The sequence below is a fragment of the Thunnus thynnus genome, chromosome 16, assembly GCF_963924715.1.
Source record: "Thunnus thynnus chromosome 16, fThuThy2.1, whole genome shotgun sequence".
Taxonomy (NCBI): Eukaryota; Metazoa; Chordata; class Actinopteri; order Scombriformes; family Scombridae; genus Thunnus; species Thunnus thynnus.
The window spans coordinates 7892150-7919529 of record NC_089532.1 but is presented as its reverse complement, the minus strand read 5'-3'; the positions used below and the strand labels follow the sequence as shown (position 1 = coordinate 7919529).

Here is a 27380-nt window from a genome sequence, read left to right as displayed (position 1 = left end):
GTGTCTTTGCGTCACTGACACCAAAACAAATTCCTGTTGGTTTGTTGTTCTTGGCTGATGAAGTGACTGTGATTGTGCTCTCAAAGCACCGTACTGGGCCTGCTGGTCCTCCCCTTCGGCCTTTGCCAGAGCATCTGTGCTGAGCTGGCCACTGAATCAGGATCTGGCAAGACCAGGCTACAGGCGGCGGGCCGTGTGTTTCAGTAAAGCAGTGAGTCCCTCTGGGGCTGCAGCGAGAGGACAGGACAGAAAAGGGAACAGGTTTCTCTGCTGCAGCAGCTGTGTGTGTGAGTGAGCGTGTTACATGTGTGTCCGTGAACACACAGACAGAAGCTTACACACACATTGGCTGGTGGCATTGAGAGCGTCCTCAGCTTCAGCTCAGAGTGAGAAAGGCAGCAGCTGTTGAGTGAGAACTCTGGACGTGGCTGCAATGTTCTGATACATCGTTCTTTGTGTATCAAAGAAGGAACAGAAAGGACATCCGAGCTACACTTGTTGTTTTCTCTCGGCCATCATGTTTTTGCATTTAGAGATGTTATTTAAGTGTTGTTAAAGTGCTGCTTCACCATGTTTTTATGGTAAAATTGCATCACTCGGACAAGTCGTTCTGTACTGTTCATCAGTGCAGGACAAACTACTGATATCCAGTATGTAACTTTTCTAAGTCAGGAGTTGTTTCATGTTTTTGCACTGGTAGATGTGGTCTTTTATACAACATTCTGACTTTGCCACATCTGTTTTAAGCAGATTGGAAAACTCATCTGATGTCAAAAAAAGCAAATGCAACCAAAAAGCTTAATAGATGGATTGCAATCTGGATGGTTTAGAGACGCACTCTAGCCAGATAATGAAAAGGTGTGAACTTATCTGTCTCTTCAAGCCAAATAGATAATCTTGGTAGTCTGTGGAGCAGCTTCAGAGATTTAAAGACTCACAGTAATGCAGAAAGTGTAACGAGAGGTTGTTGAGTTTGTTAAAACCTGTTTCGCTGGTCAAAGTCCATCTCTACAAATCATCCATGGGTTTGTGTTAGTTGATGGATAGATGTTAACCGAATGGTTTTTAGCACACGTTTTACTTCTGGGAAGTGAGATAATCCGTTCTAGTTTGACAAAAGAAAAAAAACAACTCTTAATTCAAGGTCCAATTACTAGCTTTTAAAAGGCTTTCAACCACATCTCATAGTCTTCCTCACTGGATTGGGTTTTGCTCGGTTGTCATGGAGATTCCTAGTGATCTTCACAACAAATGAGCTTGAAGATCATTAGGAATCTCTTCTCACGGTCTTCCTCAATTGCCCTAATTGTCTGCTGAGGAAGACTGTGAGATGTGGCTGAAAGCTCAAAAAAAAAAAAAACAACAGTAAGTGGATTTTGAGTAAAGAATTTTGCTTGTTTTTTGGCAGCTACTAAACAGTTTCAGGTGCATTACCACCAGCCTCTGGACTGGAGTCAGACCTGCCCTGATTTGCCCCAGAAATGAGTACGTGACAGTCAAGATAACAATTGTAAAAGTGGTTTTAACAATGTTGTGTCATCGGAGGAGGAGGCAGCCAATCAGTGTTGTTGTTCATGAAAAATGCAACTGGTCTGTTAATAAACTCCAAACAGCCTGTTCCAGTAGATGTGGGTGTGGAGCTCTGGAAACCACAAGAATATTTTGTGAAACTGAACAACTTTTGGTGAATAAATGTCACCAGCGTGTCTCTTGTTTGAGTTTGTATTCATGTCTGCCCAGCAAGAGTTTAGGCCTCCAACCAAAGAGAAAAATGGGTCGACACAGATCCTCTTACAAATTAAGTGATGTTTCATTAAAAATAGCATTTCAGTGCACACGCTCCAAGATAAACCCCATTGTGAGGGATAAAAAACAAAAGATCACATCTAAAAAAGAAACAAAAAAACAAAAGCCAAATGTGACTTTTAGCAGAGCAATATGGGAGGCAGATATCATTTGACTCTATCTGCCTACGCAAACCAACAACCAGCCACCTAGCATAACTGAAATAGATGGTGTTGTGGGCTTGGAACCGATGGAAACAGGGTAGAATACAAAACAGGAGTACAAGAATGCTGCGTATTGTCTGTCTGAGAGCGGGTTGAAGACAATGCGAGCCTTCATTGGCTTGTGTCCATTGTGCCTGGGATTTCTTGGGCCGTGTCTCATGCTGAAGAGGAGAAAGGTCTTCATTCAGCCCGCTCGGGGCTTCTTCAAACCTGCCATTGTCATGGCTTCTTCTCTCCCCGTCCCAATGTTTTCTTTTCTCTCGTGGCTGATTGATACCTCTCTGCTGCACAGACACAGCGTTATAGTTATGTCACTCAGCAAACCGTATGGTTTTGAAAAGCCCTTGACTGCTGTTTTCTTTTGTTTGGCGCCTCGTCTCTTCGTCGGTGTTTCGCTTCCTGCTCTCAAAATAGGAGACTTGGAGAGGAGTTAGATTACACCCAAGGTCAGCTCCTCAGTCTTGGTGCTGAATGACAGTTGATATGGTTATTGGTGGCTTTCTCCTCTCTCAGTCCTGAACACATTCCTCTGTCACTCATGGAGGTTTTGACCCACATCTTTTACCCTGTGTGACAATAAACCTTTGCTATTGTTGAACAGCCAGTCCTGCTTCTGAATGACATTCAACGCCGTGTTATTATGTGCCAAAATAATTTAGGAATGATGTCATTCTAACCAACAACGCTGCTTAATTTTGCTGTAAAAAGGAGAGCCGGATGATAAATGGTTGGCCTCCAGATTGTGAGTAACCAGCCTGTTCTTAGCAGCTCTTCTGAATGATTTAGTCAAAAGAACCAGTCCCTGAAAAGAAAAGCTCCTTTAAAAAAAAAAAAAAAAAACTTCTTGTGTGAAGGAAGTGTCTCAAAAAATCGTGACAGGCTTGTTAAAGCACCCCCCCCCCCCCCCCCAACAATGCCACCCCCGGCTGCCCCGCCGCCACCATCCCCTTCAGTGTTCAGTCTGTTGGACAACACAGACAAAGTGATGGCAAGCCAAAGCGGATTTAGCTCAGCCTGCCACGACACCCTCGGTTCACATTAAGTTAGACTTACAAGTGTAGGAATCTTAAAAAGTTTCTGTGATCTGTAGCCAATTCCTCACTCCGGTGAGCAGCTTTTTAGATTTCACCGAGGAGAAAAGTTTTTTTTAGATAAGATTGTGGCAGCAGCAAGGTGGCCGCTGGCTGCTTCATAACTGAAAGGTCACATGTTTGATAAAGTTTCTCTTATTTAGAGTCTGGCTTATACTGGATTTTTTAGGCTGACACCAGTATTGATATCTGAGAAATTATAAAACTGACGACATTGGCCATTTAAAGCTGCTGTAATTAATATTTTTATACTAATTTAGAGATGTTGCTTGTAGTGATGAACGCTCAGCTCTATTTCAGCCGATTGTTTGTAACTTTACTGTTCAGGTTCACTCACACCACTCTCATCAGCATTGTTTCTGGCAGGCAGCTGTCTTCAGAGCCTAAAAAGCCAATGAACACTACCTGCTCAGCACCAACAGACACATTTAGCGTGAAGATAGTGAAGCATTTAGCAGCTAAAGAACCAGATATTTCCCTCATGAGTTGGTGGAAACCAAAACAGAGCTAAAAGAGAGTCAATATTTGACTTAAATTCATCATGTGGACAGACACATGACTCCAAAAGAATGGTAATGTTGTTATGTAACTGCTGGATGTGTAAATAAGCAACTATTTGCTTAAAAGTTCACCATAACTTTAAAGGTAATGATACTACATATCAGTGCTGTGTTTGCAGCTTGTTCTGCTGCCTTCAAGTGTCCAAAAAAGTCAGTTTACGCAGGTTTAACACATGACATGAAGAAACAATTTTGAAAAGAATCCTTTACTGTAAAATGTCCAGTTCGCTGCCTATCTTGGTCACCAATAACAAAATAATAATACAATTTAAGGTAAATTTTGTTATTATTTTGTTATTTGTGACCCAGATAGATAGCGAGCAGGATGTTTTACAGTTAAAAAAATAAACTTGTCTTCACTCTCTGGTTTTTACCTATTAGCTGGTAACAATTGATTTTTAATAAGATAAAACCCTCCAATATTATCAGCCAAGCAGACTGGCAGGTTCTAGTAAAATATGCTTGAATAAAACACTGACCTCTGCCTGCTCACACATTGTAAGCTTCTCAGCATAAAAGCATCAAATTAACACATAAGGTGTAAAAATGTAAATCATGGAAAAATCACACCAGCACTGAGTCATTAAACCCGATGATGCCCTGAAGATGACAGTGCCGGTGTGTTTTCTGACATACTGTATGTGTTTTTGCTTACTTGTAAACTGCTTAGCTGTTTACTTGTGTCTGTTTTATAAGTACACAGCCCGGCCTGTTGTGAATGACTCATCTGTTTGTGCTCGTTAGAAAAACACGCCAGCGGTGCTAAACGGAACATTCTTGTTCTCATTCTTTTCTCCGTATATCTATCTATCTCTCTCTCAGATTGTGCAGTCTGACGTTGAAGAAGCTGGTGGTGATGAGAGAGCTTGATAAAGAGCTGATCTCCGTGGTCATCGCTGTTAAAATACAGGTATGCTGCATAAACAGACACAACTGCTACACACACACACACACACACACACACAAGCAAATCCAATAAGTCCATCTGCCTTATATATCTTATTTCCTGCAAAAGAAAGATCATACTGGTTTATATCCTGACCATTTTCCAATCCATATTATTGTTCTTTCCATTGTCTTAAGCACATGTTATTGCACCTTTAAGATTCATGTCATGCAGTGTGCATATCAGCTTGCAGAGACAAATGTGGTTCTGTTTTTGTCAAAATGATGTTATCATGCATCCATAACCTAACTTTAAAATGATAGAAAAAATGCATTCAAACATGCACTCTTTAAAGTATGTATGATGTGTAGAAAATGGGATAAAAAACACTGGTACAGTGTTACAAAATGTGTTGAATCCTGCTGAATGCAGAGTGAAGAACAGCTGCAGAAATGCAGACTACTTTCCAGGGGAAGCGCCCCACTAAATTAAACACCGACTGATTCCCACAGGGCTCCAAGAGGATTTTGAGGTCCCATGAGATAGTGCTGCCACCCAGTGGGTCTGTGGAGACTGATCTGGCACTCACCTTTTCACTGCAGGTAAGAAAAATAATCACCAGGCAGCAGTTTGGCAAATAATGAACATTGTAAGTTTCCAAAGAAACAGTTTATAAATATATTTTTTTAATAAAAGGTGAATATCACAGGATTAAGTAAGTGTGGGACGAGTTTCGTTACAGTTGTTGCCATGACAACTGTGCAGCCTTACAGTATAGTGGATATTAATTAAATATGAAGCTCTCTTTTCGGGATACATCAAATACTGTTAGGAGATGCTTCTTTTTTGTGTATGCACAAATGTCAAAGAGTAGCTAAATTATTAATCATCATAAGCCTGCAATAGTCTTGTATTTTTGTTATTGTCAACAAATCCCATGAAAAGACCAAAACCAGCAATGTGTTAGTCTCTCTCTGTCTCAACACTTTCTGACTTCCCAGGCCTTTGTACATGAAAGCAGGTCACAAATATATTTTTTCATTTAAAAAAAAAAGGCTCAGTCATTTCTATGGCTGCAACTATTATTTTCAGTATCGATTGATCTGCCGACTATTTTCTGAATTAATCATATTTTCTATAAAATGTCCAAAAGAAAACAAATTGCTCATTTCTAAGAGTCTTCAGATGTTTTGTTTTCTCCAACCAACAGTCCAAAAGCAAAATATATTCAGTTTACTCTGATTTATGGCAAAGAAAAGCATCAAACGTTCACATTTCAGAAGCTGGAATCAGCAAAGTTTTGCCATATTTCCTTAAAAAATGTTAATTTGTTTGATTAAATGTTTGGATTATCAAAACAGTTGCCAATTCATTTTCTGTCAAACAACTTATTGATTAATTGACTTATTGTTTTAGTCATTTTCTAAAGAGAAATGCAGATTCCAGCTTCTCATATACGAGGATTTCATGCTTTTCTACGACAGTTAGGCACTGCAGGTTTTAACAAATGTTTTGGAGTAATTATAGAGTACCCATGTCCATCTTAATGCAGAGACATGTCAGCCAGTGCAACAGAGTGGCTCATTGATGTGTTTTTAATAGTTTTTAGACAATGAAGCTCTACAGAACAGAACAATAAACAAGATCAGGCTTTGGATACACAGACAACTCTTGTTAGTAGGATTCATTCATTGTTGGCTTTAGTCTTTATGTGGGATTTGTTGACAAAAAGAAAAAAACAGAACATCACAAACCTCATCCTCAAAGCTACAGGTAAAGTTCTGAGTGAATTATTTGTGCGTTCTTCTCTTTTATCCTCTGTTTCCTCCTCCCTCAGTACCCGCACTTCTTAAAACGAGAAGGAAACAAGCTGCAGATCATGCTCCAAAGGCGGAAGAGATACAAGAACCGAACCATCTTGGGCTACAAAACTCTTGCAGTGGGCTCTATCGATATGACCGAGGTACGCTGCACCAAACCTGCATTCGTGTTCATGTTGTCCGCCTCAAGTTAAATGCAGTTTGTGTTAGTTGTGTGTGCAGTACGTAGAAGATAACAAGTGTCGGGGCAGGCAGGTGCGTCAGCTCTAACAGGACCGGTGGATGCTGCAAGTCGACATATGCAAGAAAACTTTATCCTCCTCATCCTCATCTGGAGTTTGGTGGTTCCTCTTCTTCTATAACTTTGACTCTTTTGAGCACATATTACAAGAAAAACCTTAAATAAACTATTTGGCTTTCTAATTAGTCTGAGAATCATAGTTATTTTTGAAACACCTTTTTCTCAGTATGAATCTGTTTTGTTCTAATTATCCCTAAAGAAGTAAAAACAAATGTTATCCTGCAGACAGATTGTTGCTCATGTTTTAAGAAAAACTAGAATACATAAATAAGTGGCTGGTTTCTGATGAATATTTTTCCGTGCACAGGAATTCCCATATGGCTGACAAAGCTCAGCGGAGCTTATTAAGGTCACATCTCAGCAGCTGAGAGAATAAAAAAAAAAGAAAAAAACATTTCAACACCTGGGAGGAATAAAAAAAAAAAAAAAGAAGAAACACAGAGTTGTACTAAACCACAAGAAAGAAATGATTCTCGCTTTTCCAGCTGAAGCATACAAAACGTCTCTGGCAGAACATACCACACGAGATACGGTGTAAACTGCTGAAGGTCTCACAGGACTCCACGAGCACGGTTCACATTTAGGGCAGCGCTGTCCTGAAGTGACTCGGGTTTATTATTGGATTTGTTTGAATCTCTGAGGTGACTTTTCTAACTCAGTGACTACTACTAATGTGCTTTTGAGCACGCTGAGCACTAAAAGGCTTCAGTGGAGCCTTTTAGCCGACAGCAGAAAAGGGTGGTTGGTTCAGCTGGGCAGCACATTTTTCCTTTTCTCTTTTCTTTATTTACTTTTACAGGAACAAGACACATAAATCAGCATTTCTGTAAATATGTGTTAGCCAAAAGACTCATTTTCAGCTGTTTTTCCCCCTGGCCAGATGTTAGATTAGCCATTAAAACAACAATAAAGCAATCAAAGTGTAAAATCAGAACAGGAGAAAGGAGGCAAAAACACTGAGCAGCTGAGAGAATAATAGAGAGAGTAACAGGAGTAAAGCAGGAGACGTGCAAAGTTTGACATGTACAATACAGACACGAGAATAAGCAGACAGATTTCACTTGTTCACAAGGACATCCACATATAAAAACACACCTTTACCTACATATACTCAGTTATACATGAATTTAAAGTGAGCAAACACTTGTGCAGGAGAGGCAGGAAGCTAAAAGACATCTACTAAATACTCAAGATATTACAGAATTACATTAAATAAGAATAATGAGAGGTAGAAAGGTATTAGATATTTCTTGTATTGGACAATTGAGATGTGAAGAATCAGAAGAACTGATACAGTGGATTATAAATTTGCTCCAGTCTATAAAGCACAAAAACACTAAGACCATTTGACAAGAGGCAGAAACCCTCCGGTGTTTATCTGGCTGCAGATTTTCCCCTGTTAGTCCGTCATCAGATCACATCTTTGCGTCTGTTTCCAGAGAAGAAACAGTGTGATTCATGTGTAAAACTATATTCAGCCTTTGACCTGAATATTTGTTACAATGATATCACAGACTGAACAATCTGAACAAGAAACCTCTCTGTCTCTCTGACGACCGTGACTGCCTTGAAAAAAAAAACCCCGCACACAACTTGAGTGGATTCATTCTTTCACTGCACTTCTTCTTCTTATTCTCTCTTGTGGTTTTTCTGCTCCCGCTATCTTTCCTCAGGTGATGCAGCACCCGACAGAGGGAGGCCAGGTTCTGCCTCTCTGCAGCAACCAGAAAGACATGCTGGGTAAAGTGGCAGAGATCTGGATCTTTTCCCTGTCCAGTCAGCCAATAGACCACGAGGAGGCAGCCCTGCAGGGGGGGCAGAAGATCAAATGCTCCGGTACGCTTTGCTTCTCATTAACACCGCTGTTCTGAGGTTAAAAACAGCATGTTGCCATCATAATCACCTAATATGTTAGATGGGCAAAACAGAGCAGGGATCACAGAGTTCAGGGTGTTTTTTTTTTCTCTGTCTAATCATGCAAAGTGGTAAAATTCAGGTCGCATACAGCTCTGTGTGTACTGTACATCATGTATATTTAGAACCTGGCTGCATATCAAATTTAAAAGGGTCGTTGAAATATGTATGAAGTGTCTCCTGCTCTCGAGCCTTTAATCTCTCTACTTGTCTTCTGCTTCAGATAACTACTCAGAGGAAGAGTACGAGAGCTTCTCCTCAGAGCAGGAGGCCAGCGATGACGCCGTGCAGGGACAGGTGAGTCGGCCAGGAAACCGTTGAGGCGACGCGAATCGGTCCTCCTTATTTGTACTACATGATTTCCTCAAGAAAAGTTCAGCTAAATGATACAGGTGACTTTCTTTTTTTTATTTATTGGAGGCTTTGCTTTTATTTCTTCTTGTTTTCAGGATCTGGAGGACGACGAGTACGATGTGCGAAAGCCAAAGAAGCAGAGGAGGTCGATTGTAAGGACCGCCTCCATCACCAGAGTAAGAGACTATTGCGTTCATGTGCTCAACAAGAGTTTTAGAAACAATACATACAGATGTTTGACTACATAAAATGTCTTAGAGCTTCTTTGGCACAGATTCTACAAGTCGCTGGAACTCAACTGGAAGAATAAACACAAAGATATTCCCTCATTTGCTGTTTTGTTTAGTTGTAGAAAATGCTGTCATTCGTATCTCAGTCATGTTGAGATCAGGTGAATGTGAAGGCTGTACTCTCCTCATTTATTCAGCTTTTTTCCTTTAATTTGTTGCCCAACTGTGTATTTTAAGTTTGGGAAGCTCTTCTGGGAAACACACCTGTGACCATAACAGTGTCTGCGCAGTGTACACACACACACACACACACACACACACACACACACACACACACACACACACACACACACACACACACTGACCTTTACTCCCAGTAAGCTTTATTCCCTCAGCTCAGTTTTGGACTTTTGTGGTGTTTTTAGTTTACATTTGGGAAACACTGCTCTGCTTTTTGACTCAATGTAACTCATGCATGATGGCTGAAAATCATTTTTATTGAATTTTTAAATGCAGTGACAGCTTGTCGTATCTTGTTAAGACAAGTTTGATTTATTTTGTGAGTAATGCTTTAAAAAAGGATTGAGACATAGTGGTACATGGGTTTAGGATACAGTGTTTTCTACCCATATAAAAATGAGGTTGCATAGGTAAAGAATAAAGTATTTGTTCAGGCACTGGAGTTGAATGTGCTTCTAAAATAAGCACCAGTTATTTCCAATTAACACCTATTTTAGTTTATCTTGTAGCTAATGCATTTGCAGATGGTCTATACTGTCTAACAAGAGCTATTAAACATCTTAAAGGACCAGTGTGTCAGATTTAGGGGGATCTATTAGCAGAAATAGAATATAATATTCATAAGTATGTTTTCATTAGTTTATAATCACCTGAAAAAAAGAATCGCTGTGTTTTCGTTACCTTAGAATCTTTATATCTACAGAAGGAGCGGCTCCTCTTCCATGAAGCCCTCCATGTTGCACCGCCATGTTTCTACAGTAGCGCAGAACAGACAAACCAAACACTGAGAGAGCCTTTTTGCAAGTTTCATCACCACCGTGGGTTCTCCTTCATGCTTTGAAGGAGGAGGGGGAGGAGAGGGGTGTATTCAGTCGGTTGCAATCTGCAACCTCACTGCTAGATGCCACTAAATCCTTCACACTGGTTCTTTTAAATGAGACCATTTTAACATGTTTTTGCTGATGGTTGATATGTTATACTACGGCTCAGTGAGCAGAAGCAGGAGATGAAAGCAGATGAGGCATGATGTTGCTTGATTATTGATTTACATGAGCACACACGAGCAAAAATCAATACCCAGCCAACTCTGCAAATGTATCTACTGCCGGTAAAATTACTAAAATGGAAATGCTCCAGCTCAGCAGCGGCTGTAGCTGTTTTCTCTGTATTGGATTGCTGAGAGCAAAGTAGTAAATCATAAGTAGGTCACAAACTGACTTGTGGTTTTGTGTTTATTCTCCTGTGTTTTAGCAGCAGAACTTTAAGCAGCGAGTGGTGGCTCTTCTGAAGCGGTTCAGAGTATCGGATGAGGTGGGTGTTTCTGTTGATGCCACTCTGGGAATTAGTTGGTTTTTTTTTTCCTCTACTGCGGAGCTGCTGAGCCACACTAAATATGTAATGTGCATGCTTGTGTGTGTGTGTGAAGGTGCTGGACTCGGAGCAGGACCCTGCGGAGCCGCCTCCTGAGGTGGAGGAGGAGGATCTGGACCTGGACAGCGTGGAGTTTGAGAACCCGAGCGACAGCGGGCCGGAGCTGGATGATGACGACAGCGTTCTCAGCACACCAAAACCCAAACTCAAGTGAGTGTGTGTGTCTTTATTTGTGAAACACTGAAGGGAGATATAGGTTGTATCATGTTGCCAAATAATGGTGACAATAAAGTGTTTGAAAAAATCTGGATTAAATTATCTGACTGAAACTTGCTAAAATTTAGCTGAAAGCAGCGCTAAAAGAGTTGCTATTCAAATATTCATGGATTTATTGTTCCTTAGATTATCCAGCAGGCTGCAATAACAAAAGCGGTTTAACTATTTTTGTATATTTTAAGTTTAAAAAAAAAACCAAAAAAGCAAACAGTATACAAAGGAAGGAGGAAGCGCTGCATGGTTCAGATGACTCATACAACAGGTTTCTCTTTAGTGCGGCAGCTGAAAGTACAAAAAAACAAAATCCAGGAAGTCTTGTTTGACATTTGTCCTTGAGTCTTGCAGACAACCATGGGAAAAAAAAACAAAGGCACTCCGTCTTCAGGTGACATAATATTATGAATTTATTCTTCGAGCATGAGCAGTCAAGCAGACCAACACGTATCGACTCAAAGTCTTCATCGGGGTCAAACCCGTAATCAGTCTGAATTATATATCAGCTAACACGTAGAGTGTTGTATATAATCAATATAGGGCGCTAAAACAATAGTGAGGGCCCCGTTAATGCCAAGTGATTTACATTAAATGGGAAAATAAGCAAATATTTCAAGTTTTTTCTGACTGTCTTTAAAAACATTTCCTGTCTGAGCTGAAATGACACAAAAGAACGGATCTTGTAACTTTTTATTTTTCTTAGTAAACCATTGAAACTGCTTTTGAAGATTTATTTTGCGTCGAGCTCACTGCTTCTACACAGACTTTAACTCATTAGTGGTGATTTGGACACCAGAGAAGAGTGAATAATACTGTACATACAACACTGCATTATACACTGACCTGCTGACCTCATCTCAGTCAATAAAGGTCAGAGGTCACATTAAGACCTGCGCTGTTCTCTTCTGTTTCAGGCCATATTTTGAGGGTCTCTCCCTCTCCAGCTCTCAAACTGAGATTGGCAGCATCCACAGCAGCCGGAGCCACCGGGAGCCTCCCAGCCCGGTGAGACCACAGTTATTCCAGCAGCATTGTTTTCTTTTTTGAACAGACAACTTTAGTTCATTTCAGCAAATGTCTGCATCTTTGTGTTCCTGATCGCTCGTCTGCTTCAGGACAGTGCTTCGTCTGTGTTTACTTAAACAAACCGGGTTACTAACACCACAGTGAAACAGCTGGAGGCTGACCAGTATGACCACAGCGCTGCACTGACAGCTGACGAGCAAATCCACCGGAGCAGCAAGCCGTTAATTTTCTTGGTCAAGGGCACATCACTGAAGCACAGCAGAGAAAAATATAACTTCCCACACTCAGATTTTCCCATCAGTCTGCAGCTTTAAAGCAGGGATACTGTGATCACCGGTTTGTTTATGGAACTGTAGGACTTCTGTTGAATCAGGAGTCTGTCAAGAGATGTTGAATAAAACTATTCTGTCTTCTACTTTCTTCCAACAAAACCAGGTAATGTTTATTATTCCTCTCACCGTCTCATTCCAGATTGACCCAGATAAAACTAAATGCGGTGGAGCCAAGTTTCAGGATGACAATGTTTCTGATAACGTCTCCTTTGTGAGTATCAGCTCTTGCGGCTGCCTGAGATCCATAACTGGTATCTGTGTTATTATGCAGGTCAATATTATGAGTAAAACACTGAAAAATAAGCATTTCTAGGCCTTTAAAGAGGCTGAAATTACAAGGTTGTTATGTTCCTCAATGTTTGACTTTATATTCTGTATGTTTGTAGTCTCACAGTCACTTCACATGCAGAAAAAAGAGAAATATATCAGCTGGTAATGGTTAAGTTTATAGTCAGAATAAAATAAATCCTAATGAATAACAACCAAATTCTCAGGGACAATAAAGAATTTTCAAGTTGTGAAAAAGTGCAGTATGTTGTTTTGAAAAGAAAAAAAGGCACAAACACATCTGTCAACTCTTAACTATTCTTGTTTTTTTTTTTCTCTTTGTTTGTTAATTTCCCGCAGGAGCAGCCGGAGGCGGTGACTCCGACCACAGAGCTGGAGATGGACAACATGGACACGTTTCTAGAGAGACTGCCACCAAGTGGCAAAATGACCAAGACAGAGTCCTTAATCATTTCATCCAACAGGTAAAATAAATGTAAAATCAACTGTTGCAGGAAAGCGTTAAAGCACTTTTGTACATCTCTTCATATTGCAGATTCATATAAATCCTAATGAAAAACTGATATTAAAAGGAAATAAAAATTAGGTCTTTTAAAGGTGGAAAAGAGAGAATCTGTGCATCTCTGACAACATAATTGATTGTTATTATATCTTGTGATTTTGTGATAATTACATCACCGCCTGTGCTTTCAACAGTTCAGTCCTCCATCTCTCTTCCTCTGCTGCTTTCTGTTTTCAGGCAGGAACCGAAGTTGGCAGGGAGGCGAGGCAGGAGCACGTCGTTGAAGGAACGTCAGCCCAGCAGGCCGCAGAACGAGAGGGCCAACAGCCTGGACAATGAGCGGTCCCTGGACACACGCTGCCACCTACAGGTAGGAGGAAAGAGCTGCGGGACGAACCATAAACATTATATGATCTTTATCACTCTTTACCATTTACTGGAAGATTCCCTTGATGACAGCTTTATATAAATCATGTTACGACCTCCAAATGAAAACGCAATGAGCCTGATTCAAGTTTCATATGCTATATCTGAGAAAACGCTCCATAAATTGAAAATCCATGATGAAGATGATGATAGGGTCAACAGAATATGAATTCTGCATTAAAATAGATTAGATAAATAAACTCCAAATTCATTCAGATGAAGATATTATGATTTAAGGTCAAAGTCGTGTTTTTTACCCTGTGAAGAAAGTCAAACTCTACTGTACATGACTTGTAAGAAAGGTCTGCACTACTCGAGAAAATTCGAGAATGCCATAAAGTCTCTTAAAGCACTCGTTCGTGCCATTTAAGAGCAAATCTGTTTGGTTGAATAGATCTTACATGAGGCCCAGTGATTCTCATCTTAATCCAGTGTTTTATGACTTTTTTTTTTGCCTCCATAGATCCCAAGAAAGACTGTATATGATCAGCTAAACCACATCCTGATATCTGATAACCAGCTTCCTGACAGCATCATCCTCATCAACACGTCCGACTGGCAGGGCCAGGTAAGAACAACGCCAGAATAACGAGCCTGGATGCCTTTGAGAAGTTTCATTATGAATAATTCAGCATTTAAAAAAAAAAGTGGCTCCAACTCTTACAGCAAAACATATTGACGTTGTTATGAGAATTATAATAAACGATTCAAATAATAAACATATGATTTTTCTCTTAAATGGATGCACATTATGTTATGTTTTTAGTTTTTGTCGCTCATCCGTTCCATCTGTTCCTCTTCTCTCAGTATCTTTCGGATATGCTGCAAAACCAACATCTACCAGTGGTCTGCACCTGCACCACGGCCGACATCCAAGCTGCGTTCAACACCATCGTCTCCCGCATACAGAGATTGTAAGTCTGCCTCTCACATGCTGCCAGATCAGATATTATATAATGTGAAGAGTTTACTGCGTGAAGTCCTGTTTCTATGCATCAAATGTGAAACTCTGTAAGTTCTCGTTACCGTATGTCTTGTTGTTTTCTCTCCTAGTTGCAACTGTAACTCCCAGACGCCCATTCCCATAAAGATCGCAGTGGCGGGAGCGCAGCACTATCTCAGTGCCGTCCTGAGGCTTTTTGTGGACCACCTCTCCTCTAAGACCCCTGACTGGCTCGGCTACATGAGGTTCCTCATCATCCCTCTAGGTTAGTGACAGCCTAAAGGTGCTACATGTAGCTATTTACCACAGCCGTATAAGATCATGATTGGTAGTCTCTGACTTGTTGTATCGTTAGTGTGACAGTTGTCCTTTAATGTCCCATATTTCAGATTTTGAATATTTCTCTGTGATTGCCTTCAGGTGCACATCCCGTCTCCAAATATCTGGGCACCATCGACTATCGATACAATAATTTGTTCCAAGATGCTGCTTGGAGGGACCTGTTTCACAAGCCGGAGGCTCCTGTTGTTGGTGGGCTGTTATGTCTCGTTAATTGACTTTATTTATTGCATTTTTTTATGCTGTCGTTAAAAAAAAAAAAGGGTCAAAAAATAAGCAGAGCTGCAAATCTTCACTGCAAAGTTACAAAACTTCACACACACTGTCCATCACTTGAACTCACTTACCTTCATCAGGCAGAATTCATACAGACAAAGAACTTTTTGAAATTACAACAAAATTACGACAAAATTTAGATTTTAACATTGAAAGATGAACATGAGATTATATACAGCATGTGGCTGATGAACATGTGTAGTGTAGTGAACATGAGTTGGAAATGTATGAAATAGATTTCCAGACAATAAGTTCACTTTTTACCTCTTTTCCCCATCTAACTAACCATCCAGCCAACCCACCTCCTATTAATAAGGAAGTCACCTAATAGAGACGTCATCTGAACTGAATCACTTCTCCGAGTCATAATTACTACGACCACTAGATGGCGTCTGTCACTCAAAAGTAACTATATGTTGTTTATGGTGACTGAATTTACACCTTATAGGGTCGTTTTTTCTTGTGTGTCACTAGATATTGTCCATCTCTTTCTCCCACACTCACACATCCAGGTTGGGTTTCTGTGAGCACAGGTGGAGAGTGAGAGGTGATCTGGTTTAGGGGGGCGGGGGGGGAGAAGGGAAAAACAGGCCTCATGCACAACACTGACTGGAAGACGGTCAGTGGTGGTGAATAGTAATCACTGTGTCCTCTGCAGTCCAGGAGAGCCCAGACGTGGTTTCGAGGGTAACGCAGTACATGGTGGGAGCTAACGGAGCTCACCAGCTTCCCATCGCGGAGGCCATGCTCACCTACAAGCAGAAGAGGTACAATTTTTTTTATCAGGATTTCACCTTTTTATTTAATAACAGACCTGAGAAAATCCAGTTGAAATGTGTGTTTTTGGGAGCTAGCAGGGAGCTTGAGTTTAGTTTAAGGGTTCATCTAACAAATGCTTCTAATGCAGAGCTTTCACGTTTTTTCAAGTTTTTCAAAAGGGGATTGAACTGTTCTGGAAACCTGAAAGATTATGAATTTTAAGGAGCTATTTATATGGATGCTGTAGCATTTATATTCTCTTGTTTTAAAATACATTTCCCTTATTTGGGCAAAGATTTTAAGACACAAAAGAAATAAATAACTGCATTTTCCTTGCGATCAAGCTGTCAACAAGATTTGCAGATTATCAATAATAAAATAAATTGTATTGCAATTTTATAATGGGATTGGCGAGGAAGCTTTAAAATGCACATATAATTCTGTTTTCTGTTCATGTGTTCAACCCCCTTTTGAAAAAAAAAAATTCAGGTGAAAGTTTCACTAATTTTGTGGAGTTTTATGTGTTTATACGTGCGTGAGTGGCTTTACTGTATCTGACGTTGGGGAGTCTGTCTTCTAAACACTTCACTTGTCTTTCCATCACTGTGTGTGTGTGTGTGAATAACATGGTTTCCTTTTTGTTGTATTTTTTCTTTTCTTTCTTTGAAGGAAAAAGAGCTTTCATTTTGATTTTGCAGTAAGGTATTGTGGTCGATTGAGTTTGTTTCTCACGTAGCCTGGTGATTCATGTGCTTCCTGTGTGTTGGATCCATTTTTTTCCCCTCCCTTCTCGACCCTCCTCTGCCTTTTTGCTGGAGCTTGCCACTTTAACAGCTGCTGAAAAAACTTTTTCTCTATTAACATCCAGAGCCATAAAACCTCTCAGAAAAGATCTAAGTCTGACATCGAGGCTGCGGATCAGAGTTATGTGGCTGAACAATAGAAGCACACAGACACTCCTCAGGATTTCTTCAACTATTTAAAGCTGCACCGAGCCAGGTTTTTATATAGAAACAGACTCACACTTCATCCTTTTTGTCCAAAATGAAATTCTGGTTGGGTTTGGTTTCTTCTGCTCAAAAAAAAAAGTGACACATCTGGACTTAAGAGGGAAATACGGTGTCCTCAACAGCAGCAAAAAGCAGTATATCCAATTTAAATCTGGACTCATTAATGTCAGATGTCTTCTTGTCACTTATTGAAGTGATTATAGCAGCCAGGATGATGTCATATCACAGAAACACCAAATGCAAAAAAACATATCTGGTGCTGCAGCTTTAATCATCAAAGATGCTTTTGTAAACAAGAACTCCACATTAACAGACTCAAGGGCTCCGGCAGACATCTATAAATGTGTTTGTTGCGGCTTAATTGACATTTATGAAAACAAAGGAAGGTAATTCTCGCTTCTCATTGATAAGTGAACAACGTGCTGATGAAGTGGCAGGATACCGATATACGATCAGCGCTGTCCTCCCTCCTCTGGAGCTTTTTTCCTCAGTTTTCTTCCTCCCTGCTGTTTCCTTCCCATCATCTCCATGTGCTTCTGGCCATCCATGTCTGTCTGTTATTTGTCCAGTTAGATGTAGGAAACCTGCACAATGTCAGTAACATGAAGATTTTTCTAATATTGTTTATGTCAAAGTGGGATTGTTGTAATTCAAAGTCACAAACCTCAAGCCAGGATCAAGATATCTGAGTTATATTTTTGATTTAATCTAGTCTAATGTGTCCTCAGTACTGCTAGTCCTGTTCTAAAATTATAGTATTTACTAATATTTTAGCATAATTTGTCCTAATGTTACACTGTAAAATGTAAGGGGGAAATAAATCACCCTATATAAAGAGTCAACAAACATAATTATTAATGGTTTAATAAATCGTTTACTAAGCTTCATAGATCATTTATAACTTTTGAATTGGCAGGTTGTGGAAAATCTTCCTCCAGCATCAAACTTTTTAGCTCTTTAAAGGACCGAAATCAATTTATGAACAGCTTATTAACATTTACAACTGCAGACTTTATTAATGATTTATTAATGTATACAACTGCAGGTGACTGACAACATTTAGCTGATGGCTATTTACAATATGAGGAACCTTTATTAATACTTTACCAACATTATACAACAACATGAATCCATCAAGTCTGCAGTTTCAAATGTTAATAAGCTGATTATAAATAAATTTTTTGTCCACTTGAGGAATCTTCCTGAAGAGTTAAAGAGGCAAAGTTTGATGCTGGAGGAGAAAAATGATCTGTAAAGCATTGATAAATGATTTATAAACCTTTTTATAAAGGTTATAACTCATCAGGAAGCGGTACCAGACATTTTAGAACCATTATTATACATGCTATAATGCACAAAAATGCAGAAATGCAAATATTCAAAGATAATTATATAACATTTATTCCAGTCTAAAAACTAGTTTTGACAGAAATGCACAGCTAGAATTGACCTTTCTATTAAAAGTGCATGTGTAATGTCTATAGCCTTACAGTCCATGTACATGGATTGACATGCATGTGCATCTGTTAACCGATAACATCGCACACATAAGCCAATATAAGGATCAAAACATGTTCAACAGAAGTCATGTGTTCTGTCATAATCCATCCTTGCAAGGCAAGATGAACATAAATCTCTCACATACCAGGCAGACATCTGGCTTTTCTCTCTCTGGCTGCTCTGAAACTGATTACAGCAGAGATGTGTTATGTTGGAAAAAAAAACAAAACAAACCAAAACATAAGTGGCCTCGATATGCAAACTGTTATCTACTGTAGACTGTCTTCTCTCTCTTTCTCTCCCCTACTGTGTAGTCTCTCTGTTTCTTCCCTGGGGGGGCGATGGCAGGTTTCTTCAAGGCAAGAGCAACAACCTCTCACGTCATCAAACGTCTTTTACATTTAGAGAACATACCGTAGAGCTACAGTAGAGCTACATTCAGACTATTTTTCTAGTCTCTGCTAGAAAAATAGTTTATACCGTAGAAGGCTTGTAAGTTGTAGCGACAGTATGCACTACTGCTCACAGGTAGTGCATAGAACTGCAGAGGTTTTGGATTTAGGTTGGTGCTCTTCCTTCTGATCCTCTTCTTTATAAGTCAGGGGTTTTATCTTTTGCCCTGATGGACTTGCTGCCTCCTGAATGCCTGTCTGACTTGTTCTGGTAGATCTGGTCTGTCTCTGCAGTGATTGGATGGCTTTTGGTGAAAGCCACGAATCGGCCGATTAGCTTGCATGTTTTTTGCTCTCTGCTTTCTCCAGCTACGCTCAGGGGGCCTGCGGTTTGGGAAGTGAATCTCTGTTTTATATTGGAGGTTGAAACGCAGCATGCTCTGTTGATTCTGCTTGTATTGTCATCACTTTGCATACTCTCTATGCAACTGAAGACAAACAGTGTTTCCAGATGTGAAACACTGGAAATGTACAAGTTACTAACCGTAAATCTCAGTCTCATTAACCTTAGATGCTATTTTTTTTGGAAAGCATAATCTTTAGCTTTTCAGAGTTATATAGTTTGGAGTTAGTTCCTGTAGATTCAATTAGATTTTTCATCTGTTTCTTTTTTATCATGAAATTTTCATTCTTTTCGTTGCCTCCTTTTTCTTCCTGCACACTCTCCACTGCCTCTCCACAGCCCTGACGAGGACTCGTGTCAGAAATTCATCCCTTTCATCGGGGTAAATAACATCTTCTTGTCCTGATTTGCCCTAAATCTTTACTGTACTTTGGTTGTGTCTTTGTGCAGCTGATGTTTAATCTGTAGGTTTGATGTGGAGGTCTTTTCCCTCCTCTCCTTTCAATTCTTTAGATGGTGAAAGTTGGACTTGTGGAGCAAACATCTGCAACGTCAGGCAAGCCATTGTTTGGACTGTATATGGATGTTTGACATTTAAATGATTTGTAAAGAAACAGTTTTTGCATACGTTGTGTAACATCATAAACCTGCACTACTTCAACTTCACAGACATCATCATATATTTGCATTGCTATCATTCCTAGTGATGTTCTTGGATGTAAATATCTTCAGAAAGCTACAACAGTCATAATCCAGTCATGGTTATTGATATTGCTAAGCCCTGGTAAGTTACAGAGTCAAGAGCATCAATTAGCCAAACAACTTTAATAAGATATTAGGATTGGACAAATTATGCAAGAAATACATTTGAAAGAAACTGCCTTTGTAAAAAGTGATCACTATTGTGAAGGTAAAGGTAAAATGTAATTATGACTATTAATAATGTTTAACCTAGAGACATTTTTGCAAATTTGGTTCCAGAAGTCATCACTGGGATTGATGGTGACAGCTTCTTTCTAATTTACTGATTGAAAGGATATTTTTGTGTCAGATCTGGATATCAATATATCTTAGAGTTCTTTTGGAGAGATGATCTGAAAATCTGAAACTAATGGAGGGAGTTCCAAAATGCAAATTTGTATTTTCATTGTTGTCTGATGGAAGATTTTAGTTATTCGAGTGTTTACTAGCAAGGCCGCTGCCACTGCTCACAGTTTGGTTTCACAGTAGAATTAACAGCCGAACTGTTTCCTCTCTCAGGAGACTCTGACGATGCAGCACCTATGGGCTCCTCACTGCTCTCCTCCACTCCTCCACAAGTCTCGCCTGCACTCAAAGAGGCATCGCCCACCCCGCCCTCCTCTCCCTCCGTCAACACGAGCTTCTGTGCTTACAGGTATGATGTGATGACCTGCTGAAGAGTAATTTCAGCAAAAACAAGCACAATTTAGCAAAAAATTGACCATCCCATGAATTTGAATATAAAATGATACATTTTTAAGCATATAAAGTTGAATAAATAAAAAAAGATATTTAAACATCTGTGATTATATTGTATTTTTCTTGCAGGAAGGAAAATTAAAGGAGGTTTCACATGTTTTTGACACGCATTTAATGGAAAATAAGCTACTGTATAAGAAAGTATTTTGCATTTCATTTAAGCTTTAAAGAAATATTTTGACACCAGGCTAGCTGTTTCCCCCTGTTTCCAGTCTTTATGCTAAGCTAAGCTAACCAAATCCTGGTTGTAGCTCCATATTTAGCGTACAGACATGAGTGACTTTTCAGCTATTCTTGAGTTACAGTGCTACTTCTCATATTTTTAGATTTAGCTACTTGAACTCATATGTTTTATCTAGAAGAAAAGTGTTTCCACAGTTTTTAGCTAGCTGTCTGTGTTCTGCAGTTCTGGCGGTCAGGCGGAGCTGATGGGGCTTCAGGTGGACTACTGGGTGGCTCCGACGGAAAGGAAGAAAGACGTGGAGAAGCGGGACTCCTCCTCCAAAAACACTCTGAAGTGCAATTTCCGCTCGCTGCAGGTCAGCCGGCTGCCTCTGGGGGGCGCTGAGCCGAGCACCCAGCCCACCATGTCCATGACGGTGGTGACCAAGGAGAAGAATAAAAAGGGTGAGCTTCTATAGCTGCACGCATGTGTTGTCCAGACAGACCGATGCATGCATGTCGATCTGCATATGAGAGATACCAAACTTATGACAGTGTGACATTATTGGCTGATCTCAGCAGACACATCAAATGGACACAAATTAACTTTATTTGAGGTATTTAAAGCTCTTAAACAAACAAATAAATTGTGTTTAGTCTCTCCCCAAACATGTTAATAAAACAAAAATGTCCGCATTAGTATGCATTATCAATTTTAGGGAATCAGAGAGAAAAATGTTGAATGGAAACCCAGATCTCTTTTTACACTCAGATCTCAAACATTGCACCAAATGTCATCAAATGTCATCAGAATTTGATCATCGGAGATTAAAAGATTCTGAATCCCTCGTTTACTCACAGCTTGCGTCTCTGTCGTTCCCTTCTGTCAGTCATGTTCCTGCCAAAAAAGAGCAAAGACAAGGAGGTGGAGTCGAAGAGTCAAGTGATCGAGGGCATCAGCCGGCTCATCTGCACTGCCAAGCACCAGCAGACCATGCTGAGAGGTAATTTTCTACACAGACCTCCTACCCTGGTCTGTCTTCCGGCTCCCGTCCTCAGCAGATCCCTCAGAGGAATCTCAAGATGGTTTTGTGTTCAGTTTGGTCTTCAGTTTTTCTCATTATTTCAACGTGATGATTAAAAAGATGTAAGTAATGGTTGTTTTTCACACAACAGACATGAGGACGACTGTTTATCGGCCTGGTGGGGAAATACTCTGTAAATCAGAGTATTTAAAATATTTCAGAATCAGAATCAACTTTATTGACCAAGTATGTTTATGCATACATCTTTGAGACATCTTAAACGATTTTGATGACTCTTATTTTATTTGAATTATTGTATGTTGCTGTATGTTAAAACACAACCTGGTGGCCTCAGGCTTTAAGACTGACCGTGTTTTTGCAACATTCCCGGTTTGAGTCCGACCAGGATGCATGCCATCCATATCTCTCTCTTCCCTCACATTTTCTCTTATCTTCTGAGCTCTTCACTGATCCTGAAAAACTGAAAATATGCCCCTCAAAAAAAAAGATAAAAAGAAAACACTGATTAGCATGATAAGGATGTTATAATTTAAGACAATTTAATCTAAGAATTCTGTCATTTTTCTATATTCTATATTATATTTCTTTATACAGTAAATAACATACTGACGACTTTTTCCATTTGAATTAATAAATGACAAATGATGCAACTATTCACCAGTGCATATTAGTCAAGCTGCAACTTCAGACCAATACTGATCATTTCCAAACTTAAGATTAAATTAAATCTGAAAACATTGTGATTGAAAAATGTTTTTGACAATTTAGTTTATTTTCCTTTTTTCCATTTTTTTTCAGCCACTAGTGGTTCTTCCATATCAGGCGTTGGTTTACATTGTCATCTAATATTACTACACTTAAAAATCAACAGTAGAGCTCAGTACTGTGCAAAAGTTTTAGGCCTTGAAAGTAAAGTGAGGCTGCTTTCAAAAATAATAATCAATTAACTTCATGCAAAGTTCAGTAAACAGAAGAAACTTAATTCAAATCAACATTTGCTGTGAGCAGCTTTGCCTTTTAAACAGCAGCAGCAGTTCTCCTCGGTACACCTGCACACAGTTTTTCAAGGTACTCAGCAGGTTGGTTGTTCCTCCATCTTGGAGAAGTTGCCACAGTTGTTCTGTGGATTTCGGCGTCTCAGCAGCTTTTGTCTCTTCATGTGATCCCATACTGACTCCATGATGCTGAGATCAGGGCTCCGTGGGGGCCAAACCATCTGTTGCAGGACTTCTTGTTCTTCTTGTTGCTGAAAATAGTTCTTTATGACTCTGGCTGGATGTTTGGGCTCGTTGTCATGCTGCAGAATAAATTTTGGACCGATCAGATGCCTCTCTGATGGTTTTGATAATGGGTAAAAATTTAAGCATCTAAAGTGCCTAAAACTGTTGCACAATACTGGACTTTATTTTTTTTCCACTTTTTTTCCACTTTGAAAGCACCACGTACTCAAAACTTGTGCTGAAGCTTAGTCAATCAGGCAAATAACAGAGAACTAACTTTAAGTCATTTATCAAGCAAAAATGTCAAAAGGAAGTTCTGGTTCCAGCTACTCAGATGTGAGAGTTTAGAACTACGTTTAGATTTTGGACTGTTGATCAGAAAAACTAGCAACTGAAGATGTCAACTTCAGCTAAGAGAGATTGTAATGGACATTTTCATTGTTGTCTGACAAAAGATTATTCAGTTAATTGAAAATAATAGATAGTTGCAGCCCCTCTCAGAGCACAGTATTAATCAGTATTAATCAGTATTAATCAGTATTTATCAGTGTTTACTATGCAGGGTTGCTCAGGATAGTATCACTAAGCCCTGTAACGTAATATTTGTTTTGCTTCTCTCTGCAGTGCTGATTGACGGCGTTGAGTGGAACGATGTCAAGTTTTTCCAGCTGGCGGCACAGTGGTCCTCACACGTCAAACACTTTCCAATCGGGATCTTTGGACACTCTAAAGGCCCTTACTAGCAGCACCTAAGAGACTGAACCACTGAGGACAGCTCTCCTCTCCCGTCCCGCCCCGACCCGTCCCGTCCCTCTCCCTCGTGCCAACAGCTTTTAACCTCCTCCTCCCTGTTTTCTTCCATGCACACGTCTATTCTGCCGTCTTAATTTAAGCTCCTGCTTTTCCCCTGTTGCATTTGTCCGATTATTTAATCTTTTGCGTGTTTTTTTAATTTTCTATTTATGTAAAAACTTCTCAAGGCAAAGCTGCCGAGGGAATATTTCTTTACTCTGCTTTTTAAAAGAAAAAAAAATCCTGCTGATGTTTTTTAGACTTTTGAGAAAAAAAAAAATCCTAATTATATAATAATTAGACAGACTTCTAACCTTTAACATACTATAGTGCCCAGGTTTCACCCTTTGCCATCGTTTTTATTTGGTGAGGTTGGATTTAAGCACTTGGCCAGCACAATTAATCAAGAATATATTAAAATATACAAGAGCAGCTGCCTTGTAATGAAGTGGAGGAGGTGATTGGTCATCTTATTTTCTAACCATGGCGAACAAGTTTTGGATTCTCAACTTCAGTGACTGTTGTCGACTCCAGACTCGTCATCTTAACCCTGAAGAAGAAAAAGATAAATGGCCCCCTGACCTTTGGCTCTCTGCACTCAATGAAGAAATCTTATGTGCAATAGACTGAATACTGTGTGAATGCATTTCAGAATAATAACCTGGCACTGTTAGTAGATGACACCTCGCTCTTAGTTGTGACTTTCACCTTAACCCCCCCCCGTCCTCTTTTCTTTAATTTCTCCTCCTGGTAACTTTGCTCGAGGTTTGAAGAGTTTTTGCTCCAAAATGAAGCATAAAATTAGAAGATAAAATCAAAACAATCACTCTTACACAATGATTAATAGCACAAAATTAACTACTTTTTAGACAGGAGTACAAACGGATAAAAGGATAGGTTGACATTTTGGGAAAAACCCTTCTTCACTTTCTTACTGAGAGTTGGATGAGAATATCGATGCCACTCTTGTCTCTGTACGTTAAATATGACGCCGCCAAATTGAAATTGTGATAACATGGCAGGTAGTCAAGTAACATTAAACCGAATATTGAAATATTGCAACAATAATCTGACTCAGAGCATGTCTCGGAGCCAGGGAGAGCAGCAGGTGAGCCAACTGTCAATCACAGCTGTCAATCAATGCCCACACAGCAGACATCAAAGCTACTAGAAGTCTCTAAATCTTAATAAGGGAGCAATAATTTCCACCAGCACACTTATTAGAGGGCTTGAATTTATCAGTTGAGACCATAAAGAGTAATTGAAAAAAATAATTAACTTTCTAGAGAGAAGTTGGCGCTTTTTGAACTGGAGTCTATTGGATCCAGCATCTAGCGGCTGTCAAATTGCACTTTAAGTTACTTCCACGTTGACTTCAGACTTCAGACTTGTCATTTTTACACTTTGGTTTTTGTACAGTTTAAACAAACTAAGACGTAATATGTTAATCAGTGAGCTTTAGAGCTGCTGGTAGGCAGATTTTGTTGCTTTTAGACAGAGTCATGCTAATGCTAACTGTCTTTACACTTGGCTAAACTGATCAGGTGCTAGTTGCAGCTTCGTATTTAACAGACAGATATAAGAGTGATGTCAATCTTCTCATGTTACTCTACAGCAAGAAAGCGAACAAGCTTATTTCCCAAAATGTCAAACTAATCCTTTAAGTTTTGTTTATAAAAAGAAAGTAATTTTACAGAGTGCTACCTCTGTATGAAGCAATGATGAGCTTGTTGAAGTTTTATCCTAAAATGTTTATTTTGGACTGAACTCATCTTCCTCAAGCGCCACACTCCTCTGACGCACTCCATATCTTTTGCAAAAAGCAAATGTTACTTTTGCCAAAGGAAATGCTCATCAACTGCAGCTCACTCATTACCTGTGTGGTATTATAGATGACTTCATAATGTAGAGGTGAATGTATTGAAGGTACCTTAATGTAAAGCACTTTTAAATGTTTGTCCTTTATAGATTAGTATGTTAAACTTGGTCCCGGGGGAACCTGCAGGTACGACAAAGACGGAAACTATCTGTCATGTATCTGAGCTGACCGACAGCACAAACAGCGGTGACGTGGCATAGTTCATATGCAAAGTAAACCAATGCACTTGCATCTCCTCAGTGCTGCGTGATATCACTTTATGCTCGGTGTGAGGCCTCGTTTTAGTTTTTAGTTTAATATTCTGTACGGTTAGCCTAGAATGTGTTATGTGATGTTAACATTTCAAAAAAATGTTCTGTCAGTAGATTTTGCTCCATCTTTCTGTTGACTATTACGCATAAAACGAAAAAGTATTTTGCTTAAATATTTCTTTTAAGTAGCAGTTTCATCATAACCTTTGCCAATGTCTTGATAAGTGCCTAAATTTGCTTAATTTTGACAAATCAATATAAATAAATGTCCCAGCTAACATGGTGCTGATTCTGGTTTGACAACAACAAAATATCTCAATACAGTGCTTTGATATTGCATCATATAAACACAAGCAGTCAAGCCTGTTTATTCATACTTTGCTAAAATAAAAAAAAGGGCCCTGCACATCATGGGAGGGAGGGAAGATCACACTCTGGCTGTCTGGCTCTCAAACAAGGGTTTGAAATAATTAAAGGAACACTACAGCCCGTTCATGTTGAGCATACACTTGTTTCTCTGTATAGAAGATGTTTTAGATGTTATGTTTTTTCATGTTGTCTCGGAAAAAGGCTTGTTGAAACCGAAAGTTCCCCTAAAGACTACCACTGTAATCCCAAACACTGGGAGTAATAAAACTACTATACACACTAAAATGTCCTTTTCTTTCCATGTGTTGAGTCTGTTTCCTGATTGGGTGAAATCAGTGATGCAGTGGTAAATAAAAATGGGGGAAAAACTATTTAAACTCTAGTCAGTGAAGGCAACATAAGTGTGAGCCACAAATAAAAGCAAAATAAGTCATGTTTTCATAAAAACAATGTTATTTCCTGAGATTTTTCAGTTCATTCTTGACTTTAGAAAAAGCAGTTGAGACTTTGAAATGCAGCTTTTACGCCAACATGGACAAGAAATCACCAAAGTGATGCTGTCCTAGCACTGTCGTCTACTGTACAATACAATGGCATGACGACTGGCAAACTTTATCTGCTGTAGAAGATCCGATGATATGATAAGCTCCAGAAGGGCTAGTAAATGGACCTTGTGGTGAGGATGTTTTCTCATATGTTTCCTCCACATTTGAATATATTACACTAATTTAAATATATGTATATTTTTAACAGCTTTATTGAAACAAGTATACGACAAGTTTACAGCACCTTGGGTACAACTTGTGTCTACAAACACAGCAGGGAGACTAAAGGTTAAAAAAAAGAAATAGTTAAAGGATAAGTTCACAATTTTTCAAGTCTATCTTAAAACAACAGTCTGGTGTCCATATGAACACTG

The 27380-nt window shown here is 39.4% G+C and overlaps 1 protein-coding gene across 3 annotated transcripts in view; it reads left to right on the top strand.

Annotated features, from left to right (window-relative positions):
- pacs2 (phosphofurin acidic cluster sorting protein 2) overlaps positions 1 to 26746 on the top strand; it is a 67329-nt gene extending 40583 nt beyond the window's left edge. Inside the window, exons 2-25 of one of the 3 annotated variants that reach the window (XM_067614417.1) lie at positions 4483 to 4570; positions 5059 to 5148; positions 6384 to 6509; positions 8341 to 8503; positions 8805 to 8878; positions 9031 to 9111; positions 10660 to 10716; positions 10832 to 10986; positions 11961 to 12051; positions 12544 to 12615; positions 13032 to 13156; positions 13432 to 13564; positions 14084 to 14188; positions 14428 to 14534; positions 14674 to 14828; positions 14984 to 15094; positions 15837 to 15945; positions 16607 to 16639; positions 19582 to 19624; positions 19756 to 19798; positions 20503 to 20638; positions 21149 to 21369; positions 21795 to 21908; positions 23795 to 26746. In XM_067614417.1, the coding sequence (XP_067470518.1) occupies positions 4483 to 4570; positions 5059 to 5148; positions 6384 to 6509; positions 8341 to 8503; positions 8805 to 8878; positions 9031 to 9111; positions 10660 to 10716; positions 10832 to 10986; positions 11961 to 12051; positions 12544 to 12615; positions 13032 to 13156; positions 13432 to 13564; positions 14084 to 14188; positions 14428 to 14534; positions 14674 to 14828; positions 14984 to 15094; positions 15837 to 15945; positions 16607 to 16639; positions 19582 to 19624; positions 19756 to 19798; positions 20503 to 20638; positions 21149 to 21369; positions 21795 to 21908; positions 23795 to 23913 (2551 nt within the window). In that variant the 3' untranslated portion in view covers positions 23914 to 26746. Of the gene's footprint in view, positions 1 to 4482; positions 4571 to 5058; positions 5149 to 6383; positions 6510 to 8340; positions 8504 to 8804; positions 8879 to 9030; positions 9112 to 10656; positions 10717 to 10831; positions 10987 to 11960; positions 12052 to 12543; positions 12616 to 13031; positions 13157 to 13431; positions 13565 to 14083; positions 14189 to 14427; positions 14535 to 14673; positions 14829 to 14983; positions 15095 to 15836; positions 15946 to 16606; positions 16640 to 19581; positions 19625 to 19755; positions 19799 to 20502; positions 20639 to 21148; positions 21370 to 21794; positions 21909 to 23794 lie in introns of all 3 variants that reach the window. The other 2 variants (XM_067614416.1, XM_067614418.1) reach the window with 2 other exon arrangements.
- The last annotated feature ends 634 nt before the right edge of the window (positions 26747 to 27380 follow it).